General features: G+C 37.6%; 2 protein-coding genes and 1 non-coding gene across 3 annotated transcripts in view; all 3 read left to right on the forward strand.

The window, feature by feature from the left end:
• Window positions 1–9,059, forward strand: part of LOC109063865 (myotubularin-related protein 5-like) — a 48,302-nt gene extending 39,243 nt beyond the window's left edge. The window contains exons 30-44 of the mRNA XM_042749362.1: window positions 133–270; window positions 415–510; window positions 746–820; window positions 1,187–1,359; window positions 2,397–2,573; window positions 2,697–2,798; window positions 2,885–3,070; window positions 4,584–4,710; window positions 4,939–5,069; window positions 5,209–5,448; window positions 5,536–5,643; window positions 5,726–5,931; window positions 6,519–6,606; window positions 6,778–6,909; window positions 7,008–9,059. Of these exons, the coding sequence (XP_042605296.1) occupies window positions 133–270; window positions 415–510; window positions 746–820; window positions 1,187–1,359; window positions 2,397–2,573; window positions 2,697–2,798; window positions 2,885–3,070; window positions 4,584–4,710; window positions 4,939–5,069; window positions 5,209–5,448; window positions 5,536–5,643; window positions 5,726–5,931; window positions 6,519–6,606; window positions 6,778–6,909; window positions 7,008–7,106 (2,078 nt within the window). The 3' untranslated portion in view covers window positions 7,107–9,059. The remainder of the gene's footprint in view (window positions 1–132; window positions 271–414; window positions 511–745; window positions 821–1,186; window positions 1,360–2,396; window positions 2,574–2,696; window positions 2,799–2,884; window positions 3,071–4,583; window positions 4,711–4,938; window positions 5,070–5,208; window positions 5,449–5,535; window positions 5,644–5,725; window positions 5,932–6,518; window positions 6,607–6,777; window positions 6,910–7,007) is intronic.
• Window positions 9,060–9,748: 689 nt separating this feature from the next.
• On the forward strand, window positions 9,749–9,836 carry trnay-gua. The gene is given in 2 exon segments: window positions 9,749–9,785; window positions 9,801–9,836. It is a non-coding gene; the product is annotated as a tRNA-Tyr (tRNA).
• On the forward strand, window positions 9,809–14,143 carry LOC109063853 (nuclear assembly factor 1 homolog (S. cerevisiae)). Its single transcript, XM_042749015.1, has 9 exons — window positions 9,809–10,231; window positions 11,054–11,658; window positions 11,828–12,002; window positions 12,166–12,259; window positions 12,718–12,800; window positions 12,915–13,075; window positions 13,199–13,250; window positions 13,420–13,510; window positions 13,650–14,143. Exons 1-9 carry the CDS (start codon window positions 10,205–10,207, stop codon window positions 13,976–13,978), a joined length of 1,617 nt encoding a protein of 538 aa, XP_042604949.1. The 5' UTR covers window positions 9,809–10,204; the 3' UTR covers window positions 13,979–14,143.
• Window positions 14,144–15,970: the final 1,827 nt, after the last annotated feature.

Raw genomic sequence — 15,970 nt, forward strand, 5'->3', positions numbered from 1 at the left:
GACACTTTTATGCATTCAAACTTAAGCCGAGCTCTCTAACCACTAGGCCACTTAAAGCAGATTAGAACAGGACGAGATCAACCAGAGCATATTTTTGGTATAACAGTAAACATGTTTGTGTTTTGGTTTCAGGCCCGTCCCAGGCCGACTCCACCAGTCTGGAGCAAGAGAAGTATCTGCAAGCCATCATCAGCTCCATGCCCTCGTACAGCGAAGCCAGTGGGAGGAACACACTCAGCGGCTTCACTTCCTCACACATGAGCAGCTCAGGTCAGACCCTGACTCTAACCTTTAACCTTAACCTTACTCAGCCCTAACAATAGCGACCATGTCACATAATTAGATGTACCTTAAGAATTCACTTGTGATATTTACCCCCTAATGTGTAATCTGTGTGTTATTCTTGGGCCTCAGACTCATCAGACAAGCTGAGGCAGCCTAAAATAGGAGCTTTAATGAAACAAGTCATTGGGACTAAAGAGGACGTGCCAGGAACCTTCAGTCGAGGAGGTGAGTGTGTGTTTTTAATATGCTCATGACTTAACCCACCATCCATTTCTCTGTTCCCAAACATTTATAAGTTCTTTATTCAAATATAATTTTTGACATCCAGTCCCACATGACAGAGGAAGTCGTTGTGTGCATTTTTGAATTGGCTTATGCTAATGTTCATTTATTTTGCTGAAATAGCTGCCCACTTTTGTTTGCTGATAGTAATGGGCATTTTTATGTCATCTGACCTTAGCGCTGGGTCAGAGGGCAAGGGTCATCTCCCTCTCTCAGCCTAGAGTTTCAGTCAAGGCCCGCAACTCACCTAGAGGTACAGTAGGCCTGCCCCTGCTCTCAAATCTAACCAGTCAAATTTCTCGACAACGACACTAGCGAGTTTGAGCACTAAGTGTCCATGTAGTGTTATCATCCTCTTTCCTGTGCTAACTAATCATTGACCATCATGTCTGTTTGATTTGATTCTATTGTTTGTGAGGATGTGATGACCATCTCTTTGCATGTGATCTACCAAACAGTCATTGTCCTGTTTGTCTATAATGTGCTTGTAGAAATCACAAATTCTCTACACCAATCCCCAAATAAACATGCAAATTCACACACTAATGATTCCACAAAGCAGAATTAATTGCCTGTTCTCCATCAGTGAATGATCGCCATTGGTCTTTGTTTTTCCCAGGAAAGTGGGGCAGTATTCGTGGTAGTGGGCGGCTCAGCACGTATAACCCTGATGTGGGGAACAGGCTGGCTGGGAAAGAATCCCCCCAGGCTAATGGAGGCCCATCTGAGACCTATTTCCTTCGCCCACAGAGAGCGTACCTTTACATCATTGGTGACAAGTCCCAGCTCAAGGTTATTAGCTTAAATACTTAAACTTGGAATATTTTATGTTTGTTAGATTTTTTTAAATAGCCTAAAAAGCGGCCAGCACAAGACAGCGAGTTGAGCATTTTTGATCAGTTTATCATTCTCAAAAAAAAAAAATAGATAAGATTAGCGTCATAATATTTTAGGAATAAAGTCAAAATTACATTAATAAAATAATGTTACATTGCATGACGTAAAAGTGAATATATTACACCTGTATACTGATATATACTGATTTATTTCACGAGACACTCGTTTGTATTAAATTGTTCTGTTTTTTTTCACTCAAATATTTATTCGTTTTTATTTCGTGCTGCAAATATTAAACAGGAAAATATATTTGATTCACATGCCGCTTGAAAGGAGGTGATTATCTCACTACAAATTAAAGAGCGTAAAAAACATTTATTGTTTGTATTTTATCTTAAAATTGAAAGAAGGCTGAGGCTTTGTGTTATAATAAAGTAATAAAGCCCAAAGCTTATTGCGATTTAAAACGTTACATATTATTTCCAAGCATTTATACCATAATTAAAAGCTTGTGAATAGTCACATAACGTTATTTACTTCAGAAAAATAAACATAACAGAGTCAAAAAAAATTTATATATGGGCGGTAAATGTTTATGGTTATCAAGAAGTGGAATATTACATTTTATTCTTTCAACAAATAACAAATAATTTTAATGCAGCTAGCTCGTAATCATGACTTAATACGTGGGAAACAGAAAGTTTCTCACTCAGCACAGTGGAGTGCATCGTTTTGTTATAATAGTAATAGTGATGATAATTTTATTTAAATCAATAAATATTTATACCTCTGCTAATAATAATAATTTTATGTTTTTATTTTAATGCAAGTCATTATTTAAAGAACTAAAAAATTTATTATTAATAATAATATTAACAATATTAAGTTCTTTCCACTCTATACAGTATTCCTAGATTCTGAATTTAATTAAACATTAATTGCAGTATTGAATTGTGGGTGCTCAAGCTAAGCCCTCTTGTTGTTGTGTTCAGGGTGGAAAGCAGGACTCCTTCCAGCAGTGGGAGGTGGTGCCCATCGAGGTCTTTGATGTACGGCAGGTCAAGAACAGTTTCAAGAAGCTGATGAAAGCCTGTGTGCCTTCCATATCCAACACTGAACCAAACATGACCTTTCACCGCTGCCTGGAGGAGTCGGAGTGGATGAATCTGGTACCTTACCCCTTTTCCCCTTTTAATTGGGTTGAATTAACACTTAAAAAAATAAAGTGTATTGGTCAGTTTGTGCTACAATTTTTCATATTCTTGATGTTTATTATGGTTTGTGTACCATAGCTTCACAGGGTTCTACAGGTGTCCGTTCTTGTTGTGGAACTCCTGGACAATGGTTCCTCCGTCATGGTTAGTTTGGAAGATGGCTGGGATGTCACAACACAGGTAGGACAAACACCTAAACATGCATGAGCTCCACCTGCCATTGATTTTTGTCCATGTGTGCATTAATGCTGTGTTGGTGGATATAGGTTGTGTCCCTGGTGCAACTTCTGTCGGATCCGTACTACCGAACGATTGATGGCTTCAGACTGCTTGTGGAGAAAGAGTGGTTGTCATTTGGTCATCGATTCAGCCACCGTGGAGCTCAGACGCTAGCAAGCCAGAGCAGCGGATTCACACCTGTCTTCCTACAGTTCCTTGACTGTGTGCACCAGGTATGTGTAGTGGTGGCTGTCTGATATGGGTTTTTCCAGTGGCCGGCGTCAACAGCCAGAGACCAGGGTTGCGGGTAATAATCACTATTAGTAAATGCAGGGGTGCACGGTAAATAGCGGCCGATAATTAATGCGCATCGCGTCAGTAAAACCCGGTTATCTAATCAGCGGTAAATTCAATCAGGTGCTGATTTCACATAGAGCAGCTGTTACTACACAGAGCCGTTGTTAACTGACTCAACGTGAAATCAGCACCTGATGGAATTTACTGGATTTGCGCAGCTTGTCAGTTAACATCGGATCCGTGTAGTAAACGCTGCTCTATGTGAAATCAGCACCTGATTGAATTTACTGCTGATTAGAGAACCGGCTTTACTGACGAGATGCGGATTAATTATCGGCCGATATTTATCTTGCGCCCCAAGTAAATGTACATGCACTTGCATTCATGATGTATGCAAGTGTTTACGTTTTTTTTTTTTTTTTTTTGAGCAATTCTAATGTTTCACCATTTTCTTTGTACACTCAAATGCATGGCATTATTGCATGTAGGAAGGTTTGCTTGTTTGCATGCATTCTTTATTCAGTTTTTCTGTGGAGATGTTTAAATCTATTTCTGGAAAGTTCTTATCTCATGCACTGTAAAACTTGCATCTATGACTATGATAAGGAGCATTCACCACTTTCTAGGAAGGTCTTGTCCAAAGAAAGGGAAAAATAAACCTTACATGATTGGTGATAGTATGAGCAGGTACAGAAAGGCAGCTTGTTAATACATGCTGATGTACACATACTTGTCCCAACTTCCTGCTTTGTCACTCTAAATGGACCACACCTTCGAAGATGAGATACCTTACTATAACTCATCCGGATTGCACAAGCCTTATCTGGCTAATTCACCCTGAAGATAAGGACAGACTTTCTTTCCCCACACGTTTAAAGAATGAGATTTCTTAATGGTGGGATTTCAGAACACTGAATCTGGATTTAACAAGAAATCAAAGATGATTATCTCTTACACAATGAACTCGATTAAGCTTCTCGAAATCCAGGAGATCTTGTTTCTTATGTCCTTCCCACTGATAAGGCAATTTGGAAGAAGAAAACTTGCCCACTCTATTGTCTGTTCCTTTGAAATGGCTTTTACTTGAACACTAGGACTCCACCGTTTGTAAATACTTTCATTAATACTGTTCTGATTGATCAAAATTAATAATTAATAATTTAATAAATCATAAATAATAATTTACAGATTAACTGCTTAGGTGTCCCACAAGGTTCAGTCTTGGGCTCGTTTTTTTTTTTTTTTTTTTTGTCATGTATACTTTTATATAGGCTTCTATTATGGCTTGTGGTGTTGGACATTTTCAATTTGATTTCAGTAGTCTGATATTGGTTTTCCTTGGTCTAGAATCTATGTTTAATGCAAGCAAATATAATAAATTGTTCTTGAGCTTAAGATCTGGTAGATGTTATATTTCAGTATTCTTCCCTCTGCTCATTTTCCCAACAGATCCATCTACAGTTCCCCATGGAGTTTGAGTTCAGTCAGTACTATCTGAAGTTCCTAGCCTACCACTACGTCTCCAACCGCTTCCGCACCTTCCTGCTGGATTCAGACTATGAGCGCATCGAGCTTGGTGAGTCTAAATTGCCAACCAACAAATTAATCGACAACGTATTAAATGCTGCATAATATCAACTGTCATCATGACTCGTAATGACATTGTGATCGAGTCTTCTTTCATGTTATTGTATTCTCATTGTGTAATGCTGTCAAAAGTCATGTGATACCTTACGGGAAGCTTATTCATAGTATTCAATCATTAAACCCTGTTTGGCCCTATCCCAATGTACTGTCTGTGCAGGTGTCTTGTATGAGGAAAAAGGTGAGAGGAAGAACCCTCAGGTGTGCAAGTCTGTCTGGGATTACATTGACCGGCTCAACAAGAAGACCCCCATATTCTACAACTACATGTTTTCACCTGAGGAGGAGGAGGTAACTTTCTAATTTTGTTCTAATACTTTTAGTTAGTTTTAGAGCATTGTTCTTTAGGTAACCTGAAAGGAAGTGACTAAATGACTCTAGTGCCCTCTGTTGGTTGGTTTCTGTAACTTGCCTTCCTTTTGTCTTGTAGGTCTTGAAGCCCTACAGTTTTATCTCCAACTTGAAGGTTTGGGACTTTTACACAGAGGAAACGCTTTCTGAGGGTCCGTCCTTTGACTGGGAATTAGTGCGGGGTCGGCCGGAGAAGCCACAGGAGGAAGCCGGTGATAGACAGGAGACGACGGCCCCCAAGTCCCAGCGGATGATCGTCTGGCCTTGCTATGACAGCGTCAGTAAATTACTGCCTGATGCTATCACCAAACTCTTGCAGGTTAGGAATAAAGCAGAATCTCTTATTATAACAAAATTATTTTCTTCAGACATCAATCCTTATGGTCTTTTTAATATATCAATTCAGGATGTGCAGAACCTGGAAACTGAGTTGGGACAACCTACGGAAAAATGGAAGGACACATGGGACAAGATTAAGTCAGCCCAACGGGTTGAGTCCAGACTAGAGAGCAGGGTAAGATATCAATTACCATCTTACCTTTATCTGCAAATTACTAATGGGATGGTGTATTAATATTTTGTTTCTCTTTCCCCAGCACTCCTTCTCCAGCCCTCTGCTCATGTCGTCTAATCTGAGTCACCAGCGGTGCTCTCAGGGAGTGTATCTGCAGCAGAGTGGGGTCGGCTCCACCATCAACCTGACACTAGACTGCGAAGTCAGCGCCACATCCACTCCTGCAGCTGGTCGACCCAGTACCAGCACACTCTACAGCCAGTTCCAGAGCACTGAGAGCGAGAACAGGTCTGTGAACACATTCTTCATACATTTTCATCTTTAGTTATGGTTGTATAAATGAAACACTTTGATGTTGTCATCTAGCTTAATTGGGTATTTGATGCATGAAATCAAATTTCAGGTTAAAATTTATTTATATGAATGTATAACATAAAGTGTAAATTGTGTTGGTTTTTTTCTTTCCAAATTTTTTATATTTTTTTAGGCTTCACTAGTTAATTTTAAATGGTCCAATTGTGTAAAAACAACAAATGTTTGCAATTATTATATTAATGTATTAACATATTTTTAAAAAATTATGTACATTGGCCTATTTTATAAATATTATATTTTATCATAAATAATGTATATAATGTTTTATAATAATTATATTCATAAATAATATTTTTTATATGAACTCAAAAAGAATATCATAAAAGAATTTACAGAATGCTCTTTACTGTAGTTTTAAATGCTAAACGCATCTGTCTAATTTGAATGTTTAAATGTTAGAACATCTCTTAAATCTCTAATAAATATAGATATGTAATATATATATATATATATTATATATATTTTTTTATATGTTATTTTTATTTATTTTTTTGATGTAGGAGCTTTGAGGGTATTTTATACAAAAGAGGCGCTTTGCTGAAACCTTGGAAACCACGTTGGTTTGTACTGGATAAGACCAAACACCAGGTACTTTATTGCTACACTGAAAACTTTGGTTTTGGAACCATAATTGATTCAGTATACAAATCTTGCATGTTATATATTAAAATGAATTCTTTTGCAACACAATTTTGAGAAGGAATAATTCAAAGGGACTGAAATTGATGCTTTTAAACACCCCTTTTCTCTTTTTCCTAGTTGCGATACTATGAAACAAGGCAAGATAAAGAGTGTAAGGGGGTGATCGAGCTAGCCGAAGTGGAATCTGTCATACCGGGGACGCCCACCATGGGATCACCTAAAAACATAGATGAGAAAGCCTTCTTTGATGTAAGACCTACAGTATATAACCCATTAACTCACGTTGCTTTATTTGTCCTTCTATGTTTTTTGAACCACATTAACCTTTTTTTCTCCTTCTCTTTCAGCTCAAGACGACCAAAAGAGTGTACAACTTCTGTGCCCAGAACAGCGCGAATACGCAGTTATGGATGGACAGTATTCAGAGTTGCCTATCTGATGCATAAGGGGAGGGGCTTTGCAGAGGATAGACCTGTGACACTCTGTGGGGGGCGAAGCCAGTGAAGGACAGTGCTCATACTCAATGGGCAGCGCTTCCCGAGGTTTACAGAGGGAAGTTGGAACGGGCTTCCGTATTGGTGGTATTGAACTTTATGATGTCGCACCTCACCACATTTCAGCGTTTTTGTTTTAAAAAAACACGAAAAGCTACGAAAAAACAAAGAAATCCCTTATAGACTGATATCTGTGGACTCGGCTTGTTTTAAACACGCTTATTCGCCCTGGATGTTGTCCTACGCTTGTTCGAAAAGGCATGACATGCGATTCTCCTTCCCGTATTGCTCAAATACTGCCAATGGCACCTTTCAGCTATGCAGGGGCCTAAAAATGCCCAATAACTAGCCACAGCTGGCAAAAGAGTGACCCTAGTGTGACCTTTAACCTCTTCTGATCTCCTTACTGTCACTATGCCACTGCTTGGAGTCGTCCAACAACGCGCACATCACAGTCATCTGGACTCGCACATCATAAATTCTGCCTTCTCATTGGCTGGTCAAGTTCTCTCGCTCCTTTCTGATTGGTTGGCTTCATCCGTGCAGCAGTTCATGAAGGATTTTGTGTTTTCTATTACATTATTTACATCCAAATAATATAAATACGTTCATTCTTGACACATTCGATTCGATCAAAATGCCATCTGGAGATTCAGATTTGACTGTTTACAAACTAAATTCTAGGGTTCTTATTATTAAAATTAAAACCACTATTCCTATTGAGAATTGAAGGGACGTTGAAGGAAAAGGAGGGATGTTTTTTGTCATAATTTATGCACAAAAATACAGTTCTTTGATTTTTACAAGACGAAAAGTGCAGACTAAACTGGGGAAAACTATGTGTGGATGGGGTTTATAACCTCTTCGTGTTATCAAGTGTCTGTTTACACCAATCAGAGGCCAGAGACTGGAGCTGGTCGCCATGACAACTGGGTTCCGTCATCATTTCCTATTACAAAAATATGTGAACTGTAAATATGCATTCTGAAGGGGTACAAACACTCAATTTGAAATGTATTATTGGATCTGAATGATATATCAGACCTGCCATATCTATTTAGTGAGCTTTTTATTCACTGAAAAACTGAATCAGCCTGTCCCGAAATCAAAGTCCCGTTGTCATGCGCTTCTGTTCTCCAGCCTCTGAGCCCTGGATCTGTCAGAATCAGTGTTTTAGTTAGTCTGTTACCTGTTCTGTTGAATCCTGTACATAGAGGAGTTTGTTTATATCATTCCTTTAGAGAAAGAGTCTATTTTGCTGGACTTGGTGAGGATGCATAAAAGTATCACCTGTTTATCACAGGAGGACTGCACTGTTGCAGGGTTTTGTTTTTTTTTAAATTCCAGATACAAGAACTAACACACACACACATATGGTGTAAAATAGGGTAATACTTCAGAGTTGTTGACAACAGAATTTGAATTGTAGATTTTTGTTCCAATAACTCCCTTGTATATAATACTCAAATATGTATGTTAATGGTAGTAATTTATTTAACATTGTCTCCTGAATATGACAGTCCTCAGAGCACCACTTAACTTTTAAATTAGAAATCCAATATGTGCCATTGTTTATCTGTTTTAACGTGACTAATTATATATATTTTTTTGGAAAACTTCAGATGTGACTCATAAATAAACCCTCAATTTTTTTTCTCTTTTTTTTTTTCTTTAAAATGAAACTTGTTCAGTACAGGTTCACATAATTCGAGTCCTAGGATGTCACAGGTTTCGTAACATTTGAGCAAATTGTATCTGACATCAGAAAACTGCATAACATTTTGAAATATTTATTTTTCATACTTTTTTTAATTCGATTTATTTCATCTGATCCAGGTTGTGTTGTCAATCATGCCATATATTTTTTAGGATTAAACCACTGTGGGGTTCATGGCCTCCTGACAATTCTGTGTGTGCTGCTTTTGTCTCTGTTTACTAGTGTCACTGCAAAGAATTATATTAATTTAAAAATTAAAACATATAAACATCCTAATTCTTCATTAGAACATCGGAATATGACTCAAGTGTCAGTCAAACTGTACGATTGGGTGAAGAATTTTACTGTTTAGTATAATTAGAAGTGTAATCCATGCTTGGTGGTTAAATAGTATTTCATAAAGAAAAAAATAACCCAAAAAATAGTTATGCAATAATTTATTCACCCTCATCTTGTTCTAAGCCTGTATGTCTTTTTCTTCTAGAGAGTATAGGTCAAAAGACCTTTTGTGTAACATGAGGATGTGCAAATACTTTTTATTTAAAAAAAATAAATAAAAAAAATTGGCAGGTGAACTCTTTAAGCTGCATTTTCTAAATGTACATGTACAAGGATTTGTGTATAGACCCACAGCTCCATCTGCTGGTAACTTATTAACATTACACTAGCCGTAGCTAGGCTTTTGTAAGCTAAATTCAGATATAATATTCACTTTTAACATGAATAGTAATAAGTGACGTGAATCCAGCATTTAATTTTCGCAGTAAATTAATCATAATAAAAAATAAAAAAAAACGAGCTTATTCTGCCAAAAGATCTCCCACCGTGATTGGTTGACTGATAACCCAATCACTGGCGGATTCCAATCTTCGTCACGCCTTCGATAGCTCAGTTGGTAGAGCGGAGGACTGTAGAGGTTGAACACTGATATCCTTAGGTCGCTGGTTCGAATCCGGCTCGAAGGAGTTGATTTTTCTGTGGCGTTACAACCGTATTATCTATAGATCAGTGGTTACAACACGTTAAATGATTTCAGTCCAGGTTTATACTGATGCTTCAGTACCTCCTCGGTCGGCTTATATTAGAAACCAACATTACATCTAACTTTGCAAACAATTAAAAAGAAGGGAAAAGATATGTAGCATTTCTGTGTGCTTCTCTTCCTCAAGTGTTGCGTTAACTTTGTTTTAAAACCTTTTAGTATTATTTTGACAGTGACGATGGGTACTTTTATTTTGAAAGGCTCCGTACAGTTCCTGTTGTTGTGACGCCAATGACGTAAAATCATTTTTGAAGCGCCTTCTTCACGCTGTTCTCACATGGAAACCTAAACATGGAGAATTCAAGCACAGAGAACCAGGTAAAGATTGTTCTAATTCCTTACGTATGTAGTGATCGTTAATATTTATTTTGGCACTTTTGGTACGAACTGAATTGCTACTAACTGTTATAAAAGTGTAAATGTATACTTTAAACGCGAATTATCAGTGTTAGAGCATGTGCAACCCTGAACGGCAGTTAACGATAGGTCACAATTATGAACTGGTAGTGGATAATACAGCTCACAGTGAGAGAATGAAATATCAAATGTTGGAGGATAAATTGGATTGCAAGTCACGGCATTACTGCCACCATCCTCGGCTACTTTAATCTTGCATTCTGTTTACTTAAAGGGGCCCTCGGTAATTAAAAAAGTATCACGCATAAAGCAATTTACTGCACTTATGAGACATATCATTTTACCTGATGTACACTTATGTTAGAAGAACTGACATAAGACATCTCTGTAGAATGAGGCTGTTTTATTCTACATGAAGCTGGTCGCCCCTTACATGTGTTGATATCACGTGACCGTATTGTGTTATAATAAAAACAAACAACTATAATATATTTGCCTAATTATTTATATAAAGGACTTTCAGTCAGTGCTCAAGCCATTTTATAAAGCATAAAAGCATATAATATCAGAAGTTAAATGCATAGTCAAAAAAGCAGCAGGGATTTAAATCAATTTAAATATAAGAATTGTAGATTTGACACATGTGCACCCACAATCTACAAGTGTAATCATACTTCATGGAGTACTTCTCCTACTTTTGCATTGTTATCTTAGATCACAATAACATTTGTGTTGTGTTTTGTATTAACATGTTACAGTCTTGTTTTTTTTTGTTTTTTACAGAATCAAGATCAAGAATCTGAAAAAGAGAAAATGGAATTGGATATTAATAATACGTTTCAGACTAAAACGACCGGTGATCAGAGCTTTGGTCTTCAACTTGGACCAACAGATAAGCCATGCGCCAGTGGTCAGTCTGAACAACTAGGAGACCAGAGCTCCAGTGGTCAACTTGAACCAACAGCAGAAGCTTTCACTACTGATCAGTCTGGACTGAGAGGAGATCAGAGCTCCAGCGGTCAACTTGAACCAACAGCAGAAGCATTCACCAATGATCAGTCTGAAGAGACAGGAGATCAGAGCACTGGTGGTTCATCTGGACTGACAGCAGATCACTGCACCAGCATTCATTCTGAACAAACTGGAGGTCAGCGCTCCAGTGGTCAATTTGGGACAACCGGAGAACATTTAACCAGCCATCAGTCTGGACTGGCAGGAGATCAGATCTCCATTATTCAGTCTGAACAAACAGGGGATCAGATCTCCAGCATTCAGACTGGACCTGCAGAGATGCAGTGTGGAATTGTGGTTAGTCCACACTCTGGGTCGCTGGGTCTGCTGAGCATGCAGTACAGAGAAAACAGCTCGGATGACAACTGTTCAGACAGGTAAAATAATAGTACATTAATGTTTGTGCTTTGATATCTTCAGTTAAGAACCTCCTCCTGCCCTAGCAGCATCACGCTAAGCTCATAGTTCATAATTTTATCATTATGTACATAAATAATGTCTCAAAAAGCTGATCTGAATTTAATGGTTAATTTTTATATGATTCAGTGACTCAGACTCTTCGTCCTCCACATCCTCCTCTTCATCATCCTCAACCTCTTCCTCCTCTGAGCCTTTAAATGTAGTCAAGAACAACGCAGAAGATGATGATGATGAAGGTGTTGCCATGGGCAATGAGAAAAGGCCTGCACTATTGAAAACCCAAGATGAGCTGCTTATCGATGTGAGGGGAGGAGCTAAGCGGCAATCTATAAACCAAAATGATGTTTCTATTGGCAAAATTTCTCAATTTCCTTATCTGTCCTCTTGTGATCAAACCAGCCAAGACTGATGTTAACACCAGCCATAAAAGAGCATGATTTGTACGGTATCTTCTGTGTGTGTAGGATCTTCCTGTAGTTGAGAACCTCTTCATCAGCCTTCCAGAAGATACAGAGATGGAGCCCATCGGGACAATATCAAGCATTGTGGAGCAATTAGGTATACAGGCATCTGCCAGACTCTAAGCATACATTTTGAGGTTAATGTTTTTGAAAGATGTCTCTTATGCTTACCAAGACTGCATTTATTTGATTAAAAATACAGTAAAAATTAATATTGTCAAATATTATTGCCATCTTTTATGTTAATACATTTTAAAATGTAATTTATTCCTGTGAAAAATTCATCAATTCTGAATTTTCAGCACCATTGCTCCAGTCTTCAGTGTTACATGATTCTTCAGAAACCATTCTGATATTTTGATTTGGTGCTTGAAAATGTATATGTAAATCAAATAGCTATTTTATATTCATCAGCTATATCTTATCATGTAACAAGACCAATATTTGTCAACTCATTTTTCCATATTTTTACATCTTAGCTGAGAGACAACATGCAAGTTTTGTCTTGGCCGAATTTAGAGGACATTTCATAGAAAATTGATTGATTTTATTTAGTGATCGTGGAGTCATACAAGAACACACCACCACTGCATGAAGACAGTGTGTTATTCACCAAAAACAGGAACTCTGTTGGCAAGGTCAGTATCAATGTGCTATTTCCCAAATTTTTGTAACAATCTATAAAATGTATTTTTATGTTGTGCAATAATCAGTAGTTTTGTGGGACTAAAATAATGTTGGTTTCTCCTCAGATCTTTGAAGTCTTCGGGCCAGTTTGTCAGCCTTACTATGTTTTTAGGTTCAACTCCCATGACGATATCGACCAGAAAGAGCTTAAAATTCAAGATGTGGTTTACTTTGCCCCCAAAATTAAAGATTTCACAGACTACATCTTTACAGAGCGACTCCAAAGGTGAGTACCTCATTATTCGAGAAAACTTGGGTGTGCCTCAGTTCTATTAAGATACGCTCATCTCCAGTGCTGTTCTATGGTATTTTTCCGAAAAAACATTTACAAATGATTTCTCTCAAACAAGACCAAAGGCTCAGATGCATCCTGGAAAAATGACCAGGAACCACCCCCTGAGGTAAATGTGCTCTTTTTCTAAAAAATTATTTAGGAAATCAGGTCAATAAAGGCTTAAACTCTACGGAATAGAGTGATATCCTGCGCTAATAGTATGTCATCAGTATTATGTGTTAATAAGTGATGGTTTAGCCTCTCCACTGATTGGTTTTTATTCTGTGTGTATGTAGGCACTTGATTTTAGCGATGATGAGCAAGAGAGACTGGCCAAACAGAAGCTTAAAGAGCAAAAGAGACGGCAAAAAAATGATTCTGACTCAGGTGAGTCAAACGGTCAATTTTATGTTCAACTGAATTATTTTTTTTTTACAGACGTGATCTGAATTCGAACCTGAATGAGCACCATGCATAATGTTTACATGCACTAATTGTTCTGTTAATCACTGTTTTTACTTTCCAGAGGACGAATTGGATGCTCATAAAGGTCCGCCCCCTCATAAATCCGGCCGGCGGAAACAGAGACAGAACCGCAATGTTACCCGCGGGCAGCACCACAATCACGGTGGTGGTTTCCATAGCAACTATCACGCTCGCCCCCCCTTCCCACCGGACTACATGTTCCCCCCTCCAGATCCACACATGTTTCCCTTCCAGGGCCCAATGATGCCACCTTTTCCCAGACCACCTCCCTTTCACATGGGAATGGCCCCGTGGCCCCCAGGGCCCAATCAGGGCTTTATGTTCCAGGCCCCACCTCCACCTCCTCCACCTCCACCGCATAATCAGTAAAGCTGTGACTGAATCCTATTTACAACCTGCGCCCTAAAAGGGATCACAATCTTTGCATACTAATACAACTGTATACAGGTGTATAGCATGAATCAAGAATAAAACTGTATATTATTAGAGTGCAATTTTTCATTTTGTATTAAAATTATTCATTTCTCACTTTCAGTGTGTCTTTTTCACTGTGTGGTGCATGTCAGACACCATTGCTCTATTTTTGAAGCTGCTTTATTCCATTTATTTATACACTGAAAATTGGATTACTGTTCCTGTTTTTTTTTATAGTACTGCTCAGAAGTGGAAATGCAAAATGTTTATTTGATGCACTTGTGAGGGGAAAAAAGAACTGAAATATTAAAGGGAGAACAAATTAATATGTATTTTTCACAAAGTCTGTGTGAGTCATTCATGAAAATAATGACAAAATGTAAAATTGCAAGGGACATATTAGAGGTAAGTAAATTTCTCATTGTTTCTCCATCACATTTTAGATTAATTAATTCTGATTTGATGCGGTTAGTGCTTGAGTTGGAGTTATAAAGCTGAAATGAAGGCCTAGTCTTAATTGTACAACATAAAGACCCTTTGCTGTCACATAAAAACATAGTTCTTGTCAGTTTGTTGGCTTTCAGCTTAAAACATCGATTCCCTTTGAGTTATTTCGCAGTTTTTTTTTTATTTTTTTTTTTATTTTTTGTGAAACTGTGAAAATGACCGATTCGCAGCATGTACAGTAAACGGACCTATAAACATCCCGTAACCTTGAGCATGTGTAGCTAGTATGTGATTAAACTTTCAGCTTGCACTGTGCACAGCACCCGTTCCAGTTTCTGATGACGTCCGTCCCTGCTTCGACGTGTCAGATTTCTGGCCTCGTTTCAGCGGAGAGTCAGTTGCCTTTCAGCTGAGCCGCTCGGTTGCCAAGCAACGCCATCCGGTTGCTGTCACAGTCTCGGTAGCAGCTCGTCTCGTGTTATTGTCTCTCGCGCTCTGACACGAATGTCACGCAATCTGAATGGTTTTGCAAACTGAGAGGATAATGTAACAGCTGTAGTTTCTTAACGAGTGAAGTAGAGTTCCTCCCCTAACTTTGGTAATTGGTAAGGAAGGGCAACGTCTGCTGCACATCATCTACAGGCCATACATCGATATACGCGCGCGAGAAATCTAAACCTAACAAGATTAAATACAAACAAACGATCCTTCCTGGCATTTCTAACCTTGGTATGTTTGTTTATGGCTGTTAGAATAGCACATTAGCATATTTGCGCACTGTGCGTAGTATCAGTGATATTTTAGTATTAATTATGGTAAGTTCATGTAAATTGGAACACTTTTTGCCATTAAGATGACTGGAAAAAATGGACAAATTAACCATATACACTGTTTACTGTTAACGTTTATTTTTATATTTTCAGTTTTCATTTTAATTTTAGTTACATTTTTAGTCATTGTGTTATGTGCTTTTGTCATTTTTATGTTTAATTTATTTAAATTTTATTTTTAGTTCAGTTGTAGTTTTTGTGCTTCAACTTAAACATGTTTCAGTTAGTTGCCAGGGAAGCATTTCAAGTTTTTATAAGTATAATTTCTAATTTTTATATAATTTCTATTTTTTTTTCTTAATAATATAGTGACCAGACCACTACAAACGATACTGTTTTTGTTGTTTATTTATATTTGTTAATGTGAATTTGTATTTTTGTTACTATTTGTTAATAAACCTAAATAGTAGCATTAAAAATGGAGACCACTACAAAATGACCAGTTTCTTTGTATTTACTATTTATAGGTGTGTGTTTGAGTAAATTGAACATTTTGTTTTATTCAGAAAAAAGAGATACATGGTAAAAATAATAAAAACAATACAGTGCTTTCAGATCTTGAATAATGGCAGGAAAACAAGTTCATATTAATATTAATAATAATAAAACAAATGTTTTAAACTTAGAATGAATTCAGAAATAAATATTTGGTGCAATATCTCCAGCTTTA

Source organism: Cyprinus carpio, chromosome A4 (genome assembly GCF_018340385.1).
Source record: "Cyprinus carpio isolate SPL01 chromosome A4, ASM1834038v1, whole genome shotgun sequence".
Lineage (NCBI taxonomy): Eukaryota > Metazoa > Chordata > Actinopteri > Cypriniformes > Cyprinidae > Cyprinus > Cyprinus carpio.

Coding starts and splice junctions, on each gene's coding strand:
- LOC109063853 (XM_042749015.1), top strand. CDS start 10,205: ATGGAGAATTCAAGCACAGAGAACCAG. Junction 12,003..12,165: donor AAGATGAGCTGCTTATCGAT/GTGAGGGGAGGA, acceptor CTGTGTGTGTAG/GATCTTCCTGTAGTTGAGAA. Junction 13,511..13,649: donor AAAAAATGATTCTGACTCAG/GTGAGTCAAACG, acceptor TTTACTTTCCAG/AGGACGAATTGGATGCTCAT.